The sequence below is a fragment of the Girardinichthys multiradiatus genome, chromosome 1 (assembly GCF_021462225.1).
Source record: "Girardinichthys multiradiatus isolate DD_20200921_A chromosome 1, DD_fGirMul_XY1, whole genome shotgun sequence".
NCBI lineage: Eukaryota > Metazoa > Chordata > Actinopteri > Cyprinodontiformes > Goodeidae > Girardinichthys > Girardinichthys multiradiatus.
In genome coordinates this window covers 40,049,755-40,077,394 of record NC_061794.1, presented here as the reverse complement: position 1 = coordinate 40,077,394, position 27,640 = coordinate 40,049,755, and the positions used below count along the sequence as shown (strand labels likewise).

Sequence of the window (27,640 nt, the reverse complement as noted above, 5' to 3'; positions counted from 1 at the left end):
GGGTGCTAACCCGGATTGTATCCAAAAAACATAAAACCACGGCTGCCCAAATCACGGCAGAATTAAATATGCACCTCAACTCTCCTGTTTCCACCAGAACTGTCCGTCGGGAGCTCCACAGGGTCAATATACACGGCCGGACTGCTATAGCCAAACCTTTGGTCACTCATGCCAATGCCAAACGTCGGTTTCAATAGTGCAAGAAGCGCAAATCTTGGGCTGTGGACAATGTGAAACATGTATTGTTCTCTGATGAGTCCACCTTTACTGATTTCCCCACAGCCGGGAGAGTTACGGTGTGGAGAAGCCCCAAAGAAGCGTACCACCCAGACTGTTGCATGCCCAGAGTGAAGCATGGGGGTGGATCAGTGATGGTTTGGGCTGCCATATCATGGCATTACCTTGGCCTAATACTTGTGCTAGATGGGCGCGTCACTGCCAAGGACTACCGAACCATTCTTCAAGACCATGTGCATCCAATGGTTCAAACATTGTATCCTGAAGGCGGTGTCGTGTATCAGGATGACAATGCACCAATAGTAAGTAAGTAAGTAAGTAAAATTTTATTTATATAGCACCTCTCAAGACACAGATCACAAAGTGCTTCACAACAATAATACAAGGCACAATTGGAATAATATATTTATAAATGTAAAATAGAAGATAAGATAAAATCAAAAATAAACTAATCAAACGCAAGCCTAAAAAGATGAGTTTTTAGCTGTTTTTTAAAAGACACCACCGAATCCGCAGTCCTTATACAGGTCCTTCTCAAAATATTAGCATATTGTGATAAAGTTCATTATTTTCCATAATGTCATGATGAAAATTTAACATTCATATATTTTAGATTCATTGCACACTAACTGAAATATTTCAGGTCTTTTATTGTCTTAATACGGATGATTTTGGCATACAGCTCATGAAAACCCAAAATTCCTATCTCACAAAATTAGCATATTTCATCCGACCAAAAAAAGAAAAGTGTTTTTAATACAAAAAACGTCAACCTTCAAATAATCATGTACAGTTATGCACTCAATACTTGGTCAGGAATCCTTTTGCAGAAATGACTGCTTCAATGCGGCGTGGCATGGAGGCAATCAGCCTGTGGCACTGCTGAGGTCTTATGGAGGCCCAGGATGCTTCGATAGCGGCCTTTAGCTCATCCAGAGTGTTGGGTCTTGAGTCTCTCAATGTTCTCTTCACAATATCCCACAGATTCTCTATGGGATTCAGGTCAGGAGAGTTGGCAGGCCAATTGAGCACAGTGGTACCATGGTCAGTAAACCATTTACCAGTGGTTTTGGCACTGTGAGCAGGTGCCAGGTCGTGCTGAAAAATTAAATCTTCATCTCCATAAAGCTTTTCAGCAGATGGAAGCATGAAGTGCTCCAAAATCTCCTGATAGCTAGCTGCATTGACCCTGCCCTTGATAAAACACAGTGGACCAACACCAGCAGCTGACACGGCACCCCAGACCATCACTGACTGTGGGTACTTGACACTGGACTTCTGGGATTTTGGCATTTCCTTCTCCCCAGTCTTCCTCCAGACTCTGGCACCTTGATTTCCGAATGACATGCAGAATTTGCTTTCATCCAAAAAAAGTACTTTGGACCACTGAGCAACAGTCCAGTGCTGCTTCTCTGTAGCCCAGGTCAGGCACTTCTGACGCTGTTTCTGGTTCAAAAGTGGCTTGACCTGGGGAATGCGGCACCTGTAGCCCATTTCCTGCACACGCCTGTGCACGGTGGCTCTGGATGTTTCTACTCCAGACTCAGTCCACTGCTTCCGCAGGTCCCCCAAGGTCTGGAATCGGCCCTTCTCCACAATCTTCCTCAGGGTCCGGTCACCTCTTCTCGTTGTGCAGCGTTTTCTGACACACTTTTTCCTTCCCACAGACTTCCCACTGAGGTGCCTTGATACAGCACTCTGGGAACAGCCTATTCGTTCAGAAATTTCTTTCTGTGTCTTACCCTCTTGCTTGAGGGTGTCAATAGTGGCCTTCTGGACAGCAGTCACGTCGGCAGTCTTACCCATGATTGGGGTTTTGAGTGATGAACCAGGCTGGGAGTTTTAAAGGCCTCAGGTATCTTTTGCAGTGTTTAGAGTTAACTCATTGATTCAGATGATTAGGTTCATAGCTCGTTTAGAGACCCTTTTAATGATATGCTAAATTTGTGAGATAGGAATTTTGGGTTTTCATGAGCTGTATGCCAAAAGCATCCGTATTAAGACAATAAAAGACCTGAAATATTTCAGTTAGTGTGCAATGAATCTAAAATATATTAATGTTAAATTTTCATCATTACATTATGGAAAATAATGAACTTTATCACAATATGCTAATATTTTGAGAAGGACCTGTACACAAGGGGATAGAGTTCCAGAGTCGGGGAGCTACTGTTGCAAAAGCTCTATCACCCTTAGTTTTCAGCCTTGTGTGATGTACTGCCAGTAGGACTTTATCGCATGACCTCAGAGACCTGGGGGGATTGTACGGATATAAGAGTTCACTGATATAAGTTGGGGCTTGACCATGAAGACCTCTATAAGTCAGGACCAGAATCTTAAACTGAGCTCTGAATTTAATGGGGAGCCAGTGCAGCTGGATGAGTAACGGTATGGAGTGGGAATACTTAGAAGATTTTGTCAGAAGTCTAGCAGCAGCGTTCTGAACAACCTGGAGACGTGCCAGGGAGTTTTTGCTAAGACAGGTAAATAAAGCATTACAGTAATCCAAACGTGAGGAAATGAATGCATGGATAGTAATCTCAAATTCAGAACGTGACACAATGGGACTTAACTTAGCAAGGTTACGTAAATGATAAAAACAAGAGTGAACCAGAGATTTGATGTGGGTATCTAAGGAGAAAGCAGAGTCAAAGGTTACACCAAGGTTCCTGATGGAAGATTTAGCAAATTTGCCAAGAGGACCAAGAGCTTCCATTATCCTGGGTATAAATCTATCAGGGGCACAAACAAGGACTTCAGTTTTTTCATCATTAAGTTGGAGAAAGTTATCAGCCATCCAACTTTTGATAGATTGAAAACATACAATCAGCAACTGTAACTTAAAAGAATGTTCAGGCTTAAAGGAAATATACAGCTGAATATCGTCAGCATAACAGTGATAAGAAATGCCCTCAAAAGTGCTCAAGATATGCTGTAAAGGTAGCAAATACAATAAAAATAACAAGGACCCTAGGACAGAACCTTGGGGGACACCACAAGAAAGGGAGGCTGGAGAGGACCTGTACCTAGAGGCAGCCACACAGAAGCATCGTTCAGATAGATATGAAGTGAACCACTCTAAAGCATAACCAGATACACCCACCCAATGTCTCAGCCTATCAAGCAAGATTTGATGGTCAACAGTATCAAAGGCAGAAGTAAGGTCCAACATCAGCACAACAGAACACTCTCCTGCATCACTACGCAACAAGATATCGCTAGAAACTCTAACAAGAGCTGTTTCTGTGGAATGAAACTTACGAAAACCAGACTGATATTTGTCAAGGATATTGTGTTTGTCCATGAAGGCTATCAGCTGCATAGATACAACCTTTTCCAGAATCTTAGATAAAAAGGGTAATTTTGAAATTGGTCTATAACTGTTGAAAATAGAAGGGTCAAGCTTGGGTTTCTTTAAAAGTGGGTGAATGACAGCGTTCTTAAGGTAAGTGGGTACATGACCAGAGGCCAATGAAGTGTTAATTATCAAAAGCACACAGGGACTGATATGGCGGAAAACATTTTTGAACAGAGAGGCAGGTAGAATATCAAGAGAGCAAGAAGATGCTTTCGTTGAGTCCACTAATTTTTCCAGCTCAATTAAAGAAATAGGAGAAAAACGTTCTATAACATCAGGCCGAGCTGGAGCTCAGTGAAGAACCAGACGGGGGAGATGTTAGATCTTATATTACTGATTTTATCTACCAGAAAAGAAAGAAAATTATTACAATCCTCATTTAAATTAATTGGAACAACAGGTAGAGCAGGAGTAAGGATATCTGTAATTGTGTCAAATAACACCTTTGGATTCCCTCTACTCTTTATGACCAGGTTTGAGAAGTAAGCTGCCCTTGCATCTTTGACTGCATTGTTAAAAGAGACTAAAATATCCTTTAAGTGAAGCAAATGAACGTGTAAACTAGTTTTCTTCCACAGACGCTCAACTTTACAACAGTCACGCTTTAAACAGCAAATGCTGTCATTTACCCAGGGTGAAGGTTTTGAAGCAGGAGCTAATCTGGATTTAACAGGATAAACTTCATCTAGAATAGACAAACAATGATCATTAAAATGATTTGTTAAGTGATCAACATCATTACAGGGAGATAAAAATAAATTAAACCTGTCAGAGAATTTCTCTGCAGTAGAGGAGTTTAACATGCAAGAAACAACTACCCGGCGGGCAGGGGACCGAGTGACACGATAAGACAAGTTAAACAGAATACAATGGTGATCAGAAACAAAAATGTATTTCGAATAAATAGAATCAATATTTAGACCCAAAGTAAAAACAAGGTCCAGAGTGTGTCCTTTAGCATGTGTGGGGCAGGACACATGCTGAGTAAAATTAAAAGAATCCATGATGCTGATAAAACCTCTGGCGAACAGGTCAGAGTCATCATCAATGTGAATATTAAAATCCCCAACTATGACCAGCCTGGACAACTTTATAGTGGATGATAAGAAATCACTAAGATCCTTTAAAAACATGTTACTCCGGGCAGGAGGACGGTACACCACAGCACAGTACAGAGGATCCTTGTTTCCAACTTTAATCAGCTGTAGTTCAAACGAAGAAAAGTGACCGACCTTTATTGAGCGACAAGAGAACCTGTCCCGAAACACCGCAGCGAAACCTCCTCCAAGGCCAGACGTACGGGGATGGCTGATGAAGGAATAGCCATCAGGACAAAGCTCGATGAGGGAAGAAAAGTTAGAGTCACGCTGCCAGGTTTCAGTAAGGAATAAAAAATCCAATTCTTGGGAGAGTATAAAATTGTTCAACACGAACGATTTATTAGTCACTGATCGGGCATTAAATAGCGCCATGCTTAGCGGGAGGGAAGTCCGATGTTTAGGTGATGTTCGAGTTAGAGGACGTAGATACTGAGGGTTTGGGCCACGACCATCGTAATTTCCACTAACCGAGGGGACAAAAGGCCAAACAGCAGGAGAGTCTGGAAAGACCTGCCTGAGATAGCAGAGTCTCACACAGCCAGGCCGTGAACATCCAAGCCGGTACTTTGAAGAATAACCCTCTTCCATGGAAACCGACAGATTACAGGAAACCAGACACGCTCGGCGTCGCATTCCCACCAGACCCCGCTTCCAGAACAGTCTGAGCTTCACCTGGACACCTGCTCGTCTTCCTCTCCTCCTCCGAGGTTTGCGAATTCCCATAAAGGTAACATTAGGGACGCCGGACGTAGCTTCAATCCCTGGGAATAAAGGATGAAAACTGCCGTCACCGGGAGATAAAGTATATTTAACCATCATTGAGGATCGGATAGACATGAGTGTCTGGCGATCATAAACCAAGGCAGACAGAACATCGGTGATACAGAGTGAAAACAGCAAAGCAGAGAAAAATAGCATTGTCACAGAGCAGAACAAACTGCGACCGGCAGCGGCAAAGCCAAACACAGGCGCCATCTTGCAAGTAACAATACACACATCAAGTTTGGTGAAAGATGGTTTGATGAACATGAAAGTGAACCTGAACATCTCCCATGGCCTGCACAGTCACCAGATCTAAATATTATTGAGCCACTTTGGGGTGTTTTGGAGGAGCGAGTCAGGAAACGTTTTCCTCCACCAGTATCACGTAGTGACCTGGCCACTATCCTGCAAGAAGAATGGCTTAAAATCCCTCTGACCATTGTGCAGGACTTGTATATGTCATTCCCAAGACGAATTGATGCTGTATTGGCTGCCAAAGGAGGCCCTACACCATACTAATAAATTATTGTGGTCTAAAACCAGGTGGGTCTGTTTCATTGTCCAACCCCTGTACATCTGCCATTCTACAGCCTTGATAAAATAGTTTCTGACAAAATTCAACTAAAAACTAAAATGGCTGAGCAAAGAACAACATGCACAAACATCAATAATTGTAATAATCTGTGTGACCCAAGTCAAATTTCCAGACGAACCTTATTCATCCTGCCCATGTTTCTTTATGCAACATTAAAATATGTATGTAAATGGCTTATATTTGATTCTCTGACCACTCTAAGACAGATAATTTCCACTATAATGGTGAGCAACTTTCCTCAACATAGAAAATAGTATGCGACAACCATATCTAATGAAAGTAGGAAAAGTGGGACTGAGAGCAGCTCTGTGCAGCCTGGGCAACTTATCACTGTCATGACATAAAACTGCTGCAGATAAATCACCCTGATTTACCAGAAACCGTCTGGGGAGCAATGCCCATGAAGAAATATGGGATCAGGGGAAAGACATGGAATATAAAGTTTGACAGGAGGAAGATTTGCCAGGAGGGCAAACACATGCTGGGAAAGTACTCAAACTATTAGATCAATCATAAAAGAATGGTAAAACATTTTATGCATGGTAGCTGCCAGCTTTTATATTACCCTATCAGAGATGCATGGACCGTCTCACCCTGGAGAACCTGAATTGTGCCTCTTCTGACCCACTGATGATATCACACTGCTGGGTTTCTTTTGTCACTTTGCAAACGGAAAGCTGGCTCATTGCAGAAGGATGTGTGAATAACAAGCCTTTCAGTCCTTGCACAAAGCATCTGGCAGTCAAAAATAAGTCTTTGAAGAGCTCCTGTTTTTTTTCAGATTTCTCTTGTTTTTACTTCATAAAAGTATTTCGCACATATCCAAGTGTTGCATTAATTGATGCAGTTGGGCTCTCTGCTGTTTGATTCTCCTACAAAGCTTGTCAGATGTGGGGCTCATGTGAAAGGAAGGCATGTAACTTGTAGTGGAAGAGTTTCCTGAGTTTTTCCTCTTCCCTGACAATGCCAACCTGTCAATTCCATATTTTACATGTTCTTACACAGCAAGGCCCAGTAAAATATCTCTTGACACCAAAGACCATTTTCAATTTGTGATTTAACGGATTAGAAGAGAATAAAAAGCGCATTCACTAAGTAATGAAAACATATATCAAGGAGTTACAGCCAACAAACAATACTGACAGCAAGAAATAAAAATAAAAACCTGGAGTTAGGAAACTAAAATTTGGAATAGCATCAAATGACTCTACAACTTTAAATGTAAGGTCAAATGTCTGCAAGCATTCAGTTCCTTGAATACGTATTCATGCCCTTTGCTGAGATCTACAGCTCAGGTGGAAGACAGGACAATTATTAGTAGTGGCCAAATTGGTCTCTATGGAATAGTTTCAAGAAGTAAGCCAGTGTTGAAAAAAAGCTATATGAAGTTCTGTTTCACTTGTTGTGGAAGAAGGTGCTCTGATTGGATGAGACCAAAATGTAATATTTGGCCTCCATGGAGAACGCTGTGTGTGGCAAAAGACCAGACTGCCATCTCCTTGAACGTATAATCACCATGATGAAACACAGGGATGACCGCTTCATTCTATGGGGGTGATTTTCTTCAACAGGGACAGGAAAGCGGGACAGAACTGATGAGAATATGGTTAGAGTTAAATATAAGAAAACCTGCAAGAAAAGCTATTAAAGGCTGCAAATTTCCAAATTGTCTTTCAGAAGGGACAACAACCCTATGAAATGGGTTAGATCAGGGTTCTCAAAATCCATTCTACAAGGGCCGGTGTCCCGCTGCTGTTCGTCTCTGCTTGAACACACCTGAATCAATTAATTTACCACCAGCAGGACTCTGTAGAGCTGATTGCATGCTGACGAGGCAATTCAGACATTTGATTCAGTTGTATTGGACCAAGGACTCATGTAAAACTGGTCATCTCCAACCCCTGGTGGCCAAAGTTTGAGACTCCTGGTTTAATTTGATAATGACCATCTTTAGTGCTTAAGTAGAATGCAACTGCACTGGAAAGTTCAACTGAAGAAGCCTTTTGGATGAGAGTCAAAACATCTTCAAGAAAAAAAGAGATGTCCAGTTGTCTTCTACTTAAGCACTTAGGACTGTCTTGTCATGGATGACTAAGAATCTACACCAGATGTTACAATGACCCAGCCACAGTGAAGATGTAAATCCAATTGAGAATCTCTTACAAGACTTGAAATGTGATCTTCACACTCTTCCCCCAAGAGGCTGAACTAGTTTGCAAAACCTCAGTGTCTAAAGCAAGGGGACACATATCCCAAAAACTGCAGCTGTAACTACAGTGAAAGGTGGTTCTACGACTTATTTACAGAGGAGGACCTAACACAAACACACCCCAAGGTTTAGATTTTTGAAAACTACTAAGAACTAAAATATGTACTACTTTGTGTTGGACTATTAAATTAAATTCCAGTAAAATATACTTTCTAGTTGTAGCGTGACAAAATGTGGATAAGTTAAAGATACATGAATTCTTTCATGCATCTGTACTGTATTTGATAAACAACAGGTAAAAAGGAACTTCTTCCCAAACTCCCAAGTTTGCAGTATTAAAACTGCAAAAATAAAATGGAGGCAGAAAAATACTTGGTTTAAAATTTGTTTTGACTTCACTTATTTAACTGAATATTTATCCATTTAGAGCAAGGCTGTATATCTACAAAATCAGTCCCATTTGGTACACATTTAATAAATACTATAAGACTATTATTCATCATCAGTGAAATAAAAATGTAATCAATAAAATAAAATCTTTAATGCATTGCTCCTAGTAAGTTATGATCTGTAATTTAAGAGCTTACTATGAAAGTACTTCAAATATCAGAGTACTAACTATTCAATATTGAAGTGATAGTGGCCTGAAAATAAAACAGTGTGCAGTATAATTACTCCTGAACATCCCAACATATTCTGCAAATATGTTGCTTGATTTTGTCTCTCACTTAAGCAGCTCTTGGGTGGGGCCACAGATTTGACACCTTAACATAACTCAGACTGATGCTGTATCTTTGCTTTATTAATGTTGATTTTACATGACAGAAATAACAATAAATGCATCCTCAATGTGTTTGGTTTGTAGTATTCTCACATGCTATAAATGACAAAATTACTGTACATGTTTCATAATTAAAGGTAGACATGAACAACAACTGAAACTAAAAAAATGACAAAGACTAGTTTAACTTCAGTAGTGAAATCAAACTGACAGAAAATTAAATGTTACATAAACGTGGTTTACTACGATATTTTAGGGGTGAAACAGAATTGACAAACTGTGTGCAAAACAAGGGCATTGATTTCATCGACTAAAGTGCAATTCTGTATCGAATCCATTTGTTTTCTCCAAAACAGGAATGTTAAGAGTATCACAAAGTGTTTATATGAAAGCAAGTCTCTCCCTTGTGAAACAAATAGAGAAAAGTACATTTTACATGAGAATTATTTTTGTAGCATGGCGGAAGACAATTTTTTTCCTTCCATATTAATAGCATTAGTAATCTGATCACATTAACATTTGTCAGAGAAATAAAGCTTGAAATCAGAGCACCTAAACTTCAAAAAGTGTTTTTTTAAATTATGCAAGGAAGCTGACTGAATATTAATGCAGACGTGTAAAAGAAACAAGATAATCAAAAAAGTACTGTAGAAGCTCCGAATCTTGGATAGTAACAAGATGTTGAGTAGTTGCAGCAGCAGGTCCGCTTAGAGTTGTAGCTAAAAATAAAACATACTACAAGGTCTCTATACGTCCACATATTTACCAGTAAATACACTATATTGCCAAAACTGTTTATCTGTCTACTTTACATATACATGAACTTTGATGACATCCTAGTCCAGTTTGTTGATGGACCTACTGTTGCCAGCAATAGCAACTTTAAATATTCTGTAAACATCTTCCACAAGGTTTAGGAGTGTGTTCATAGTTAGGTGACAAAACCAGAAGTGCAGCCTCTGCTCTAATTCATCCCAAAGGTTTTCAAGAAGGTTGAGGCCAGGACTCTGTGCAGGCCAAATACGTTTGGCAATATAGTGTTTATTTCTAAAAGACCTACTGAGATGAAATTCACATAAAGTGGAATGACACAGTAAGCATTGGAAATTCAAAGAAAATTAGGGGTAAAAAGGCAGAGAAAGCCAGAACCAACTATCAGTGCCACAGAGAGCATCAGACAGACTTGAATAGTTTTTTTTTTTTTTTCCAAAACAGTAATTCACTAAACCACATTGGGCTCAATGAAAACTCACCACACAACTCCACTGCTGAAGAAAAAGAATTTTGAAGCCTATTTAAGTTTACCACAAAGCATTGGGGCATCCAAATAAAATACTAATCAATTAGAGTTTATAATTATTAAGACAGGATAAATAATTAATCATTTTTTGATATCAATAAACAGTATAACTTCCTATCCCTAACATGGTACAGGCAGACTTTCTATGGATTAAGGATGAATAGATCCTTGATAAGAATCTGAGATGAAATTGGGGCAGATTTGTAAGCAAGACAATGATCTCACACAGTCATTGAAACTCTCAGTTGTTTTCATAGAAAAAAATTAAGCAGCTAAAACAGCTCAGTCAAGAACTGGGGGGAAAAAACAGACCTATACTGGAGACACTTGGAAGCTGTCATTACTAAAAAGGCTTTTCTACCAAGTACTAAACAGAAATTTCAGTAAGCATGTTTAATACTTATTCCCTGTGCCATTCCACTTTATACCATACAATTTACGGAATGATTTTTTTAATGATTTATTTGTATGCGTTTATCACTTAGCTTGTTATCAACATCTGGTGTATATTTCATGTCAAAAGCCTCATTAGAAAAATATTTCTGGAGATAAACTTTGACATATTTCATCCTTATTTTCCCCACTGTAAACTAATTACATGTGTAACTGTTCATTTTAACAGAAAAGACAAAACCTAATCACTATTTCTTTTTGTAGGGAATCTAATTCAGCTTCAATGGCATCAACATCTAAAATCTGCTTTCATGACATCCATGGATGATAAACTAGTAAAATGTTGTTTTCTTAGATGCACCTTTAAAAGCCATCATCAACCTACCAGATGTGTGGTTTCATGTTGAGTATTTTGTTTTGGTTCAGAGAATTTCTTTGTGTTAAACTACAAATTACGCACCATAATGGTGTTGATTTCCTTCCAAGTTGTTTTATAATAAAACAATCCAGAGATAAAATCTCCTCTGCAAAAAGACTGCCTTCACTTCCAGGAGTGCACTGTTACAGTCAGTACAAGCATTCACCTTTAGCTGTAACTCGTGGTTAGGAGGGTGAACAGGTTACAAGACGAAGAAAAGAGCTTGTTATGCGAGAGCAACAAGTGCATCTCTGTGTGGTAAAAGTCATATGACTTCCAATCAGCCACGTCTGCTTTTTCTCCATGCTTTTACAAAGTTCAAAATCCAGCTCCAGCTGGCGTTCCTAAATCCTTCAATCTTCACTGAAGTCTATAAAAATCATTCTGGCTAAAAATCACTGAGGATGCTGATATCAGCAAACTCCTGTCGGTATCTATAAGAATACAAGGCCAACAGGAAAGACCATTTGAGTGTCAGGAAGCTCCAAACGCAGGACAGGTAGAGGGTCCGCGGGTCAGTCAGAGCTGTGGGGCAGAAATGACACAAAGTTTAGGGTTTACTGGAGAATTCTCACTTTTATAACCCAAGAACTGAATAGTTTCTGCTTGTTTTAAATGATATTTGACACCAAAAGAAGATGATTACATTGTTTCTGTGTGATGGCCAGACTTAGAAAGGTAAAGAAGGCAGCCACAGCCAGAACTGAGAAGAGCACACCGACAACAATGAAGAATTTGAGGCCCTTGAGCCAGGTGCGCCAGTAGTCCTGCAGGTACATGATGTGTGTGACAAGAACCCAGAGCGCTAAAACTCCTGTCAGAAGAAAAACACACACTGATTAAATTATCTAGATACAACTGCATCAAATGAATACTGGAGCATAGGGTTTTAATAATTAAAAACCTGTTTTATCATTGACCTTCTCTCTTATATTGCTACATTTTTCAACGAGGCATGGGTCGGGGACTTGTTTTTCCCCAGTATACCAAGGTTCTCGTTTCATAACAGCAAAACGTCGGTCATACTGTTCCTACAGTTTAAAGTCCTTTTAAAGAGATGCTAGAGGAAGTGACCAGTTAAATGACCAAGCTATTTGGAGCACAGACTAATGCAGAGCTGTCCCTTCCATTCCATTACTGTTCACTGCTGGCCAGCTCGCCAAAAAAGGCCACTACACTTTTATTTTGCTTTCAAGTAAGATACATTTGGCAATTTGGAAATAGTTCTGCTTGCAAAAACCACACAGTTGTGCTGTATTCAGTAGGCACACTAATATCATTAATATTTTAGGTGGAATAACATGTTTACTTTGTAAAACAGAGTTCAGACACACAAAACAACAAGAAAAAAAGGAAAATTGGAAAATAAACTAAAGAAAAAAAGGGATTTATTAGGGTTCCTTAATGTACTCATGTGTCATGTATTGTTACATTTATTTTACAGTTCAGTTTGTTCTATTCAATTAGTAACAAATGACTAGAATCAGTCAGTCAGTCATTTTCTACCGCTTATTCCATATTGGGTCACGGGAAGCTGGTGCCTATCTCCAGCAGAATCAATATTCAATAAACACATTTACCTTGATTGTATTGAGTTTTTGTTTTGATAAGAAAGACAAATATTGGGTGCTGGTCATGTCCTGGTCTCACCATTTTGTACCTTTGCAGTTTTGGACACAACCTTTTCAGGTATGAAATGGTGCGTGTCGCTTTGTACTCATTATCCAAGAATTCCTTTTTCATAACCTCTTTGACAACCAACTAAAGTAATTTTCCATGACCTACTGGCAAGCAGGAGCTTGCTGAAAGTAGCCTTGGTTTGATTAGGGGTCTTTACTGGTCATATTTTATAAGAGTCAACAGGCCCAAAAATAAATCACAACCAAAATAAAATAAATGGATATAATGTGCAAGTTTTGTGAAGGAAATGTAAGAAAGGCCAGTTTAAGGATGGGAAAATTGACCTGGAGCCCAAATATTACACTTAAGTGCCACTGAAACAATTAATGGATCGCACAAATGTTGCTTGTTGAAGAACATTTTTAATGTCACACCTGGTGTTAGCTATAGAGAGGGCCCCCCAAACAAATTCTGCTGTGGGCCGGCTTTGGATATACGGCTTTTTGATTATTTTGACGAAAATCCCAGGAGAAAATGTTCATACTTTAAGCCATTTAAACAAACGACGGTCTAACTTTAAGCAGACAGATATGTTAGCATTTTAAGTTCAGAAGGCCGCCGTCAGGATCATACAGCCTTGATTAAAGGAAAGGCACTAATAACAAATACGTGAACATATAATAGTTCGTGTTAACAGTAATTATGGTGCATTTACGTACCAGACAGGCCTCCCATGGCAGCTGTCCATGGCTGTTTATAGGCGATATTCCAGACCAGGAAGGCTGAAAATCCAACCAGAGTACCGAAGCTAGCATAGCCTATGCTAATGTATATCCTGCTGATTCCCATTGTAAAATAAAGCTATTACTATCAACAGATCTTTACCGTCAAGCCTGTTTTTGTGAAAAACAACGACAGATCCGGTGCTTTGGCTCTGACCTACATCAACAGCTTACCGCCATATTATGTAATATCCTGAGCAACAGGAAAACGACAAGATAGAAATCCCCCTCGGCTCACAGCTAGAGGGAAACAACAGAGCCAATCGCCGTAGGTTTTTAAAAACAGAAACCTAAAGACACACACTACAATCAGCTTATGTCTAAAGCAAAGAAACGGCAAGATAAAAAGCTCAATAAGTCCGCTGCAGAGCGCAAAGACATAGACTAGAACTATTGCCACGGTTTAATCAGCAAGTACAATCTCTGCATTTAAATAACACCCTGCATGTAACATATGCACCACTGGAATATTGATTTAAGTCACCCATCTCTTATTTTGAGCATCTTTGTTCTGACGAATGCGCTAGTTTAGCTTCGTGCTGCCCCTAGTGGAGAAAAGTGACTAGCAAGTCAGATGACGCAATTTGCTTTTTTGTTATTGATTTAAGCGTCCGTTTAAGTAAATTTTTGTCTGTCTTCTTTCATTATTATTCAATTAGTAGTAGTAGTATAGAGGTGAAAGAAAAACGTATTATACTACTACTACTAATTGAATAAGAAAGAAAGAAAGAAAGAAAGAAAGAAAGAAAGAAAGAAAGAAAGAAAGAAAGAAAGAAAGAAAGAAAGCGAAAGAAAGAACATTAATTCTATGTGAGACAAATAAAGACGCAACAAGACACAGAAAAAACATTAACTGCCACTCCCATGTAATATATATATATATATATATAACAAAAACAAATACCTGGCCTATATAACTATCAAGTCTATTAGAGCTATAAATTATAACATCCATGCATAATCTTCTTAAATCTGTCCCTAGCTTCTTCCATAACATAAAAGATTGAAAGTTGCAGTCTAGTGTCGCTAATCAAATGCATTTCATTACTTGATCATCAGAAAGTGTGCCCACCTCTATCAAAGCAAGAGGTTCAGCCGTTTGCTGCTCTGGAGCATACAGGTATATGTTGACACGATGCCAGCATGGAAAGACATCTACCATTTAGTTTATCGTTAGAGAATAAAATGTTTCCATCCATCAGTTTAGGAATGTTTTTTAAGATCTTGCCAAACAATTTGAAGTCCATAATTGTATTGTAAGAAAGTATACTGGCATGTATAAACTATTTAGGATAGTTCCTAAAGCTTCCTGGGAGTAGATATCCCAGCAGATTTGTTCCAAGGTCCCTGGGAAAAAGATTAGAGAAACTGCAAAACCAGGTGCTACATTTCAATCTCTACAAGACTCAGCTCACATTTCAAATGTTAAAGTTCAGAATAGTACAATTAGAAAAAGACTGAACTTGGATACCTTGTTTGAAAGTGTTGCCAGGAGAAAATCTTTTTTCTAGAAAGAAAATAACAGCTTGACCTCATTTTGCAAAGTTTTATCTGAAGATGTCTTAAGCAATATCTTTTGGAGAGATGAGACTTAGGTAGAGACATTTTTTATGTTTTTTGTGGCACCAGTGGCCTTTATTTTTCTCTTTTTTTGACAGTAAGCTGTCAGCAAAGGGGTAGAGAGAGGAGGTAGACACTCAGCTGTGCCCACGATAGCTGAGTCGACGACGGAAGCCACTAAATATGGGTCGTGCATTTTCAATTCTGCACCACCGCCGTGCCCCATAAAGTAGAGATATTATTTTGATCATAGTCTCCATTATCATGTTAAATGCAACATATTACAACAAGCATTTGGTGGAAGTATAATGATTTTTTAGCTTGTTTTGGAACCACAACACCATTGCCCTAAACTTGTTTGTATACCATAATATTCTAGTTTCAAATGTGAAGCCATCTGTCTGAAAGAGTGAAGATCAGCTGAAACTGGATCACAGAAGTGGTTACTTAATTTTGTACCAAAACAGAAAATGACTAATTCAAATTATTACTTCTAAAGGTAGTTCAATAAGCTATTGAATCATTTGTACTTAGTTTTCACATTTAGCCTTTCCATTATGTCTTTAAATCAATTTATTAAAACATTGTGGAATGTGTTTGTGCTTCTGTACTTTTGACATTAGATTTGATTAATTCTATAAGGACCAGATGATTTTTATCATTCCCTGATATGTAAAACTTCATTTGAAAAAGGGTGTACTTTCTTTTTTTCAATACAGTGCTTAAAGTTATGTAAATGCTGATCATGTCACAGACTACACAGACATTGCATTGCTACACACTGTCGACTAAAAAATAATAAAACTGACAATATTATCTATCTTTAGAACAAATTCTTAAAATAAAATATGACCACAGCTACATGGGAAGATACATAAAAAACCTCTGACCTTCAGAAAGAGCAATTAATAGCGATTATTCTTTGTCTGAGATGCTTGGCTGCAATAATAAAAGCACACAGACCTGAAATGTGCGTTGCTAGTTAAAGTTCAAAGTCTTCCTGTGGTTATTTGCAGTTCTTCTGCTGTCAAAAGCATTACTGAAGGAAACCACACAATACACTTGTAGTTGTAATGGATACACTATGCTGTTCACAAGCTCACTGCTGAGGGTCCATGAAACGTTCTGTTCATGCCCTCAGGCGCTCGCTTCATGACCAATCAGAAAGATACCGGAAACGGTGTCCACTAACACTCCCCACGACTCACACAGACGACCCAGATTGGGAAATCATCCCCAGACATATGAAACAAGGAACGGCTGGAAACAGGAAAGCAAAGAACAAGTGTACAGACGAGCCTTAGAAGTGAATAATTCTGGTAAGTCTGATCAAGGATGGGACCCATGTGACTGACAGGTCATTGCTTTATTATAATATTTTAGAAATAATTCAGGTATTTCTAAAGGAAATATGTTTTATTCATAGCACACCTTACATGTAAAATATTTGTGTATGAGTGGATTTTTGGAGCAATGTCTACCATGTGCATAAAGGTTTCTTTCATAGCTGCTCCAAAGTTTTAAACAAAATCAAACATACTTTCATTATGAGATAACGTTTTTGATGCTGCTTTTTGATTGCAATGAGTTAGTGTGTGGTCATCAGCAAGACACTGTGAAACAGGCGGTAAAGGCTAAATCACATGGGTAAGATTGTGATCTGTTGTTACATGTAGAACTATTCACTCCATTTATTTTAATTTCTTCCCTCATACTGGCTTCACATTCTGCATCAGTCCTCATCTGACCATTAGGTCAAACAGATCAAATATGTATTTCCCTGTTGCTGCTAAGTGGCAGGAGAAAGGAAGGAAAAGGTGGACGTGTGTCAGTGATGCATGTGTGAGTGTATTAGTGCACACGTGTGTGTGTGTATGTGTTCCTGTCTTGGCATCACAGTGAGAACCATTTTCCCGATTTCACCAACAAATTGAGGACCGTTTGTACCAAAGTGAGGACATTTTGCTGGTCCTCACGACCTATTTTGCTAACGGTTAGGTTTAGGACTAAGGTATGAATTGACTTTAGGTTAAGGTTAGGGTTAGGTATGCACTGGTAATGGTTAGGTTTAGGGTTATTGTCAGGGTTAGGGCATAGAAAGGGTTGAAAATTACTGAAAATCAATGGAAGTCAATGGGAGTCAACACATGGTCCTCACTACATATAGCAGAACAAGAATATGTGTGTGTGTGTGTGTGTGTGTGTGTGTGTGTGTGTGTGTGTGTGTGTGTGTGTGTGTATTCCTGTTTTGGCATCACAGTGAGAACCAATTTTCCGATATCACCATCAAATTGAGGACCATTTGTACCAAAGTGAGGACATTTTGCTGGTCCTCGTGACCTATTTTGCTAACGGTTAGGTTTAGGACTAAGGTGTGAATTGACTTTAGGTTAAGGTTAGGATTAGGCATGCACTGGTAATGGTTAGGTTTAAGGTTATTGTCAGGGTTAGGGCATAGAAAAGGTTGAAAATGACTGAAAATCAATGGAAGTCAATGGGAGTCAACACATGGTCCTCACTACATATAGCAAAAAAGACCGTGTGCGTGTGTGTGTGTGTGTGTGTGTGTCTGTGTGCTCAACAAAGACAGTTGGCAAAGTACATTCCATGGGCGTTGATGTGTTGCAGGAAATCCCACTCCCATTCCCGAAGGATCTAAATAGAAACACGCTCTCACAAAAATAAATAGAAATAGAAAGAAATAGACATGAGTTAGATAACAGACAAAACAACATGCTTAATTAAAGAATCCCACTACAAACATTCAACAACTAAACCTGACATTTAAACCATTGCTATCATAATATAAAGTGCTATGAAAAAGTATTTGCTGCCTCACAAATTTATTTTGTCAGTCAGTCAGTCATTTTCTACCGCTTATTCCATAGTGGGTCACAAGGGAGATGGTGCCTATCTCCAGCAGTCTATGGGCGAGAGGCAGGGTACATCCTGGACAGGTCGCCAGTCTATCACAGGGCAACACACAAACAACCACACACCTAAGGGCAATTTAAAGTTGCCAATTAACCTAACAGGCATGTCTTTGGACTGTGGGAGGAAGCCAGAGTACCCAGTGAGAACCCTCACATGCACGGGGAGAACATGCAAACTCCATGCAGAAAGACCCCAGGCTGGGAATCGAACCCAGGACCTTCTTGCTGCAAGGCAACAGTGCTACCAACTGCACCACCGTGCAGCCCTGAATTTATTTTGTTTTTGCCTTTTTGTCCCAATTAAATGATCATCAAACAAATTTTATTGTCAGACTAAGATCAGTCAGTCAGTCGTTTTCTACTGCTTCTTCCATAGTGGGTTGCAGGGAAGCTGGTGCATATCTCCAGCAGTCTATGGGCGGGAGGCAGGATACACCCTGGACAGGTTGCCAGTCCATCGCAGGGCAACACAGACAAACAACCATGCACACGCCTATTGTTGCTTAAGGGCAATTTAGAGAAACCAATCGACCTAACAGTCATGTTTTTGGACTATGGGAGGAAGCTGGAGTACCCGGTGAGAACCACAGTGAGAACATGCAAACTCCATGCAGAAAGACCCCCGGCTGGGAGTCCAACCCAGGACATTCTTGCTGCAAGGCAACAGTGCTACCAAATGTGCCACTGTGCAGCCCCAGGCTAAGATCTTAGACTAGGATAACCTGAGTAAGATAACCGAGTAAAAACAGAACGCAGTTTTCAAATGATGATTTCATTTATTAAGAGAAGAAAGCTATCCAAACCAACGTGACCTTTTATGAAAAAACAAAACCCAGGCCCCTCTTTAAAATCACATTATTAGAAACTGTCAAACAAAAGGAATTAAAAGATCACAGAAAGCAACCCATCATGCAACAAAACAAGAACAGATTGGAAAAAATGTCACTGAGATCCATCAGTCTGGAAAGCAAAGACATTTCTAGTAACATTAAGGAGGAAACGTACCCAGGAGTGGCCTGCTTACCAGAGTTACTTCAAGAGCACATTTGTGACTTATCCAGGAGGTCACAAAAGAACGCAGAACAACATCTAAAGCACTGCAGACTTCACTAACCCATGTTAAGATCCATGTCCAATATTCTGCCATAAGAACGAGACTGGACAGGAATTGTATCTATGGGAGAATTCTAAGGTGAAACCAAAAAGAACATAAATTTCTGTCTCCCCAAGACATTTGGAAAAATATTCTGTCGACTGAAGAGACAACAATGGAATTCTTTGGTTATATCTGCCATAAAACTATAACAGCATGTGACAGTCAAACATGGTGGTGTTAGTTTGATGGTCTGAGGCTGCTTTGCTGCCACAGGACCTGCATGAATTGCAATAATAGATAAAACAATGAATTCTGTTCTCTACCAGAAAATACTGAAGGAGAACTTTTGACCATCAAGTTGTGAACTTAAGCTCAACTGCACTTAGCTAATGCTCCAGGACAATGATCCAAAGAACCAGTGCCAATTATAGGTTTTGACCTTTAGGGGTGATTAGCCCCCAGTAAGCAGCTAGTAGCGGCTCTGTAAGAGGGTAATATCTTAAATAAAATCATCACAGATTTGTCTACAAAAGGAAGATAATGAGCAAACTTATAGGCTTGTAAGCACTTCCGTTGTAGTTGATCCAGGTGGAGCAGTTATGGTTCGTTAGTCACCCTGAATAAGAGATTTAACCAAAATATCAAATTAGTTATTTAAAAGGTTCTTACAATGTTTATGACGATTCAGGTAGTACTGTAGTAAACATTCTTCAAAAATGTTTTAGCTATAAACACTGGAAATCAAATAATTTACAGTACAAAACATTTTAGTGCTCTTCGAAACAACATCATCACACCCTTCTTTTTTATGAGCATAAACATGAACACCTTTATCTCAAACCAAAATCAAAGATATATATTGTTCTGGCTTACAACTTAAAAAAATTATTCTCTCTGCTTTGGCAGAACCAGACGGTGTTACATCAAATCTTTCACCTAACGTGACTTTATTCTCTTTAGAAGAATGTATCTCAGTCTGTGAAAAAGCAGACATTTGTGGATCGGGATTTTCTCTTTCTTTGTTTCATTATCCATGAGGTATCATGAGAATTATAAATCTCCATCAGTAAGTTACCAACACCAATCAAGGGAAACTTTATCAAGTTTATCTAATGTCACTACATGAAGTGGTGGCATTAAGCAGGCTAACTCTGTCACCTGAAACTCTGGTAATAACTCCTTCATGCAGGTAACCTACCTACATAAAGCACCATGATCATCCAAGGTAAGGTTTAAGTTATTCGTTTTCCCAAAGGCCAGATCAGTACCTGTGACTGTAGAGGAAGCCCACGCTAACAAGCTGTATTCAGATAGTCAAGCGATGCATCAATGAATCAACCAGAGATCAGGACTGATCATCATCCATAGATTGATTCTGATCTCTGAATCTCAAATATGGACAAATCAAATGTTTTTCCCCCGCTACATTCAACATAACTAAGAGCTCAAACTATTTTTTTTATCTATATGTAATAAATAAACTATCAGCATCTCGTCTCGTCGTCTTCCGCTTATCTGGGACCGGGTCGCGGGGGCAGCAGACTCAGCAGAGACGCCCAGACGTCCCTCTCTCCAGACACCTCCTCCAGTTCCTCCAGGGGGAGCCCAAGGCGTTCCCAGGCCAGCCGAGAGACAGTCCCTCCAGCGTGTCCTGGGCCGTCCCCTGGGCCTCCTCCTGGTGGGACGTGCCTGGAACACCTCCCGAGGAAGGCGTCCAGGAGGCATCCGGTATAGATGCCCGAGCCACCTCAACTGGCTCCTCTCGATGTGGAGGAGCAGCGGCTCTACTCCGAGCTCCTCCCGGATGCTCGAGCTCCTCATCCTATCTCTAAGGGAGTGCCCGGCCACCCTACAGAGGAAGCTCATTTCAGCCGCTTGTATCCGGGATCTCGTTCTTTCAGTCATGACCCAAAGTTCATGGCCATAGGTGAGGGTAGGAACATAGACCGACCGATAAATTGAGAGCTTTGCTTTTCGGCTCAGCTCTTTCTTCACCACAACGGACCGGCACAGTGCCCCCATTACTGTGGCAGCCGCACCGATCCGTCTGTCTATCTCCCGCTCCATTCTTCCCTCACTCGTAAACAAGACCCCGAGATACTTAAACTCCTCCACTTGAGGCAGGAACTCCGCTCCAACCTGAAAAGGACAAGCCACCCTTTTCCGGTCGAGTACTATGGCCTCGGACTTGGAGGAGCCGATCCTCATCCCAGCCGCTTCACACTCAGCTGCGAACCACCACAGCGCATGCTGTAGGTCTTGACTAGAGGGGGCCAGCAGACTACGTCATCCGCAAAAAGAAGAGATGAAATCCACTGGTCCCCAAACCAGACCCCCTCCGGCCCTTGGCTGCGTCTAGAAATCCTGTCCATAAAAATTATGAACAGGACCGGTGACAAAGGGCAGCCCTGCCGGAGTCCAACATGCACCGGGAACAGGTCTGACTTAGTGCCGGCAATGCGGACCAAACTCCTGCTCCGCTCGTACAGGGACTGGATGGCCCCTAATAAAGGGCCCCCGATTCCATACTCCTGGAGCACCCCCACAGGACATCACGGGGGACACAGTCGAATGCTTTCTCCAGGTCCACAAAACACATGTGAACCGGTTAGGCAAACTCCCATGAACCCTCGAGCACCCTGTAGAGGGTATAGAGCTGGTCCAGTGTTCCACGGCCGGGATGAAGACCACACTGCTCCTCCTGAAGCCGAGGTTCGACTATCGGTCGGACTCTCCTCTCCAATACCCTGGCGTAGGCCTTACCAGGAAGGCTGAGGAGTGTGATCCCCCTGTAGTTGGAACACACCCTCCGGTCACCCTTCTTATGAAGGGGGACCACCACCCCAGTCTGCCAGTCCAGAGGCACTGTCCCCGAACGCCACGCAATGTTGAAGAGGCGTGTCAACCATGACAGCCCTACAACATCCAGAGACTTGAGGTCCTCAGGGCGGATCTCATCCACCCCCGAAGCCTTGCCACCGCGGAGCTTTTTAACCACCTCGGTGACTTCTGCCTGGGTGATGAAAGAGTCCAACCCCGAGTCCCCAGCCTCTGTTTCCACCACGGAATGCGTGATGGCAGGATTGAGGAGATCCTCGAAGTACTCCTCCCACCGCCCGATAATGTCCTCAGTTGAGGTCAGCAGTCTCCCGCCCCTGGCCGAGGTCTCCGCCAGGCGTTCCCAGCAGACCCTCACTATGCGCTTGGGTCTGCCAAGTCTGTCCGGCTTTCTCCTCCTCCAGCGGATCCAACTCACCACCAGGTGGTGATCAGTGGACAGCTCAGCCCCTCTTATCACCCGAGTGTCCAAAACATGCGGCCGAAGGTCTGATGATACGACAACAAAGTCGATCATCAACCTCATGCCTAGGGTGTCCTGGTGCCAAGTGCACTGATGGACACCCTTATGTTTGAACATGGTGTTCATTATGGACAATCCGTGAATAGCACAGAAGTCCAATAACAAAACACCACTCGGATTCAGATTGGGGAGGCCATTCCTCCCGATCACGCCTCTCCAGGTGTCACTGTCGTTTCCCACGTGGGCGCTGAAGTCCCCCAGCAGAATAATGGAGTCCCAGGGAGGGGCACTATCCAGCACCCCCGACAGGGACGCCAAGAAGGCCGGGTACTCTGCACTACCACTCGGCCCGTAGGCTGAAATGATAGTCAGAGACCTCTCCCCAACCCGAAGGCGCAGGGATACGACCCTCTCATCCACTGGGGTAAACCCCAACACGAGACGGCTGAGCTGGGGGGCAACAAGCAAACCCACACCAGCCCGCCGCCTCTCCCCGTGGGCCACTCCAGAGTAGAAGAGAGTCCAACCCCCCTCAAGGAGATGGGTGCCAGAGCCCACGCTGTGCGTGGAGGCGAGCCCGACTATTTCTAGTCGATATCTCTCAACCTCCCGCACCAGCTCAGGCTCCTTCCCCCTCAGCGAGGTGACATTCCACGTCCCTAGAGCCAGCCTAAGCATCCGGGAATTGGGCCGCTGAGGTCTCCACCTTCGTCCGCCACCCAATCCTCTTTGCGCCGGTTTCTCACGGTTCCCCCTGCAGGTGGTGGGCCCACTATCAGCATGCTTTTGCATAATTGTTTTTGGTTTCAGAAAATGTTTTAAATAAGGTTAAAGACTTTTTAAGCCCAATTTGAGATGATGTTGTAATTCATATCCTTCATATTTCTATCAAATAACCTGCAGTACATTTTTCTTTTTATGCCAAAGTCGACAGAAGGAAAAATAATTGGAATCAGCAAATCAGAGCTTAGAGGAAATCAAAAGTCAGTATCAGCCGATATATAGCCAGATCAGCGCATCTCCTAACTATTTTAAGTATGAATTTGAAAATAAACAGTTAATATGATGTTTTATCTACTGCTGACAACTGCAGAGAGCATTAAATATTTGTCCCAACATACAACTATCTTTATGCTGAATATGAATAAAAAATAAAATCATAAGCAAGTGCTAAAAAAAATGTCTCATAGTTTGAACTAAAACATACTTAAAAGTGTGTTTAAAAAGAATATGGAATATCTACAGAAACAATATTATAAAAACAAACATATAAGCCTTGCTGCTTTTTCTGTGTTAATTGCAAAGCCTCAGATGAACAGCTGTAGCATGTCTCTGTGATTAGCCTGATAAATAACAACTAAAGCGTAATACATTTTGCCATACCGTGTATTACACAAACATGTATAATTTAATAATACCAATACAAAAAATATTTATTCAGTATAAAAATATAAATAATTAATTAATTCACACAGGTTTATATCTGAGAATGTTTGTGCAAATCTTAAATCTTTATTTCTCCATGTAAACTGCATATTATCTGAATTCTCAAGAGAGGGCGCCATTTATTTTAAATGGCATAGCTTTTCGAATGAAGATTTCTGCAAAGAAACACATTCCAACTTTATATTACTAAATAGCCCAGAAGATCAAAAGCCACAATTTAATTTTTTCTGGTGCAGAGTTAAGCTCTTATGTCATCCCCAGAACCAGAAGGTAATTGCCATCAGGGAAAATTTTTCCATCTCTGTACTCTAATATTATCACCATCAAGCCCAGATTAGCCTCCTAAGGGGTTGTTTGCTTCTTTTAGAGTGGTTCAGACCTTTTCTGCTTGTCGAGAAACAGGCATGAGTCACTTAAAACAGCCATATTTCTGTTTAGGTATGAGCTGCGAAGAAGTCAGTCTAGAGAGTCAAATTGCATTTATATGTCTTGTCTTATATACTCAGCCACTGTGTTCACCATCATAAGAAGGATTCAAATATTGTGAGCATACCTAATGTGATACCACAAAACTCCTGGCAGACACAGCACAGAAACACTTTCAACCTTATAAAAATTCTGTTTGATTTCTACTTTTTGACTCTAACTTTTTGGGTTAGCTGCTGGGGCATCCTAACGACAGCCCTAAGGTCTAAACCTTGTAAGAAAGTAATTTTTTCTTTCCTAATATTTGCAGTAAACGTACCTCACTGTGGAATTTAAAGCATTTAGTCTAGTGTGGTGCATTTGAAATAAAGAAATTCCGTAAAACAAAGCAAAGTGATTTGTGCATGCTTCAGATCCATCCTACACCCACCACCCACTAATGTAATAATGCTTCTGGAAAGAAAAAGCAACAGGTGCTGTGGTTTTTAACAACATAAACAAAAGTGGCTGTTTTAATATGCTGCCCTCCTACGTCTATCCAGCCAGGGGAACAAGCAGACCCACGCACTGAAAGCAGGACAGAATGGATGTTCTTGTGACTGAGTGCCTTGTGGAAAACCTTGGCAAACTGACTGACTCTGAGGTCAGCACAGGAAGAGCAGCCCCGCTTTGGAACAATGGCAGGGATTTAAACAATTCTTGCATAACAGCCTGCAAGACAGAGTTGACTGTGATCTAGTGCAAGCAAAATGAAGTTACAGAAAGCTCTCTTTTATTTTTTATTTTGTAGACCAACACAGGTGCATCTCATTACATTAGAATATCATCAAAAAGTTTTTTTCAATGATTCCGTTTAACAAGTGAAACTCCTATAGACTCATCAGTGACATATTTTGATGAGTATGGCTAACAGTTAATCTAAATTTGTTCCGTTATGTTATGGTATAAAAAGGGATAACAATAGCCTTAAGTTTAGGGAAAAATCACAAGGCGTGCAATGCAGCTGGAGTCAGTGCTTCAAGAATCACCAAAAAGATGTATCTAGAATATGGACTAAAACTGTTCCATTCCTTATGTTAATTCACTCCAGAGCCAAAGACAATGTCAGAAGCATCTTTATTGTTATTAAAAAAGATTGGACTGTTACTCAGTGGTACAAAATCCACTTTTAGACATAACACATTTTGCATTTTATAAGGAACACGAGTGCGGAGAGATATAAAGTTCCTAGCTATTTGAATTGAATAATCGAAATAAATTGCATTTTGATGACATTGTAATTTATTGCAGTGTGCCTGTATTTGTGTACACTATTTGATTCAAAGAGACATAACATTAGGTTTTTTTTTCTGTGAAAATAACTATTACCCTGCTTTTCTGCTTTTCAGATATTGTTCAAGTTATCCTTTCCATGGAAAATTTGGTCAAGTCTTTCTGTTCAATGCCAAGACGGCGCACACCAGAGATTGGTGAAGTAAGTAATTTGATTCACCAAGTAACACACACACTGGTGAAACAACAGACTGTTAGAATGCATAAATAAGTTCCAATAAATTTTAAAATGTACTGACTCCACTAAATTAGGTAAATATTAACTAATTACTAATATATTTTTGTTCACCTGGTTTGTGTCCCAATGTTAACAAGAAACAAAAAAGAAAACTGGTTTGTGATTGGGAGATAAAATGTTACGCATATAGTAATAAGCTTTTTTAAACTTGAATGCATTGATTGATAGCTAGAATGTGGAATGTATGCAATTGAGCTGGAATCTGTCTCAGTGATTGGATTGAATTGACATTTTTTGTAAAGTGCCATGAGAGAACTTTAGTGTGAATTGGCACTATAAAAAATAAACTGAATAGAATTTGATTGCATTAAATCTATTCAAACCCAGGTAAGGTCTGTCATTAATTGATGGACTGTCTCAGGTTTGAGAAGCTCCACTTGCTGGCAAGTTTGACATTAGCATTAGGACTGTTACTAATTGTTACAATTACTGTTACTGTCTAATCCCGCCTGTCCTTGCAGGATTGGGGAGGCTGGTGCCTATCTCCAGTGGTCATTGGACAATTCCCCAGTCCATCACAGGGCAACACAGAGACACACAGGACAAACAACCATGCACCCACAACACACGCACACACAAACACACACCTAACGGCAATTTAGAAAGCCCATGACTGTCTCAGGGTTAAGAACCTCAGCTTGCTAGCAAGCATAATAATTAACATTAAAACTGCAAGCTGCATTGGGCGGCTCTTGCAGCTCAGCGCCACTTGGCCTATGCAGTGACCGCGGGAGCCTGGCATCACCTACTCCATGCCACTGACGATCCTGCCACTCAGTTCTGCGCATCACCAATAGGTGGCAGGGTGAGCAGGCTTTTATACAATCTTTGGTGAAGCCGAGTTGTGCTCTGCCGGAGGCATTCGAAATTTGGCCGAAATCTGACCTTCCTGATGAAAGCTGCACTCACATGTTTGTTAGTGGGCGGGGCTAAAGCTATCTCATCAATTAACTGCGCCATCATGTTCAGCATTGATCTACAATGATGCATATCAAATTTGAGGTCGATCCAAAGATGTATGAGGGAGATAGAGCACTTGAAATGTCCTAGGGGGTGTCGTTTGATCCAAATTTCAATGTAATCCAATATAGCTGTTTGGGGTTTGACAAAGATCAACCATTTTCAGTTTGGAGTAAGTGGGACCTTCCTAATGGAAACTACACTCACTTGTTTCTTAGTGGGCAGGGATAAAATGATGTCATCAATTGACTGTGTTAACATGTTCGGCATTGACCCTTGATCATGTATACTACATTTCAACTGGATCCGATGATGTATGAGGGAGATAGAGCGCTTGAAGTGTCCTAGGGGGTGCCGTTGAACCAAATCCCAATGTAATCTAATAGAGCTGTTTGGGGGTTGACAAAGATCAACCATATTCAGTTTGGAGTAAATTGGGCCATGCATGTGAAATTTAGAGCCAAACGTATGGCCATGGCATGACATCAGAATTCGCCATGCCACCACGGCCACACCCTCTAGCCAAACCAGTCAGTACTAGAGACCAACTTAGACCATCATGTTATCTGTCACTGGGGTCAGTTTAATGTTGATTAGGTGAAGGGGATGAAATATGGACCACACTAAGCGAAACATTACACTTCCTGTCCTCAGGGGGTGGGGCTTTGATGATGTCAGCATTTGACCATTGAATATTGTTCAGGGCCTCATATGGATCAATCCCATAAAGTTTTGTGTCTCTGTGACTTTCCTTGTAGGAAATATAACAGTTTCATGTTTCATGGCGAGAAGT

The 27,640-nt window shown here is 40.8% G+C and overlaps 2 protein-coding genes across 3 annotated transcripts in view; one reads left to right on the top strand and one right to left on the bottom strand.

Moving 5' to 3' along the window:
* Window positions 1–9,042: 9,042 nt before the first annotated feature.
* slc48a1a (solute carrier family 48 member 1a) lies at window positions 9,043–14,064 on the bottom strand. The gene is made up of 3 exons (XM_047380146.1): window positions 13,493–14,064; window positions 11,800–11,967; window positions 9,043–11,678 (listed from the first exon to the last, which is right to left on the bottom strand). Exons 1-3 carry the CDS (start codon window positions 13,620–13,622, stop codon window positions 11,542–11,544), a joined length of 435 nt encoding a protein of 144 aa, XP_047236102.1. The 5' UTR covers window positions 13,623–14,064; the 3' UTR covers window positions 9,043–11,541.
* A 2,219-nt stretch (window positions 14,065–16,283) lies between these two features.
* The window catches only part of rapgef3 (Rap guanine nucleotide exchange factor (GEF) 3), a 54,499-nt gene continuing 43,142 nt past the window's right edge, over window positions 16,284–27,640 (top strand). For both annotated transcript variants that reach the window (XM_047362578.1, XM_047362568.1), the window contains exons 1-2: window positions 16,284–16,434; window positions 25,706–25,791. In XM_047362578.1, the coding sequence (XP_047218534.1) occupies window positions 25,729–25,791 (63 nt within the window). In that variant the 5' untranslated portion in view covers window positions 16,284–16,434; window positions 25,706–25,728. The remainder of the gene's footprint in view (window positions 16,435–25,705; window positions 25,792–27,640) is intronic.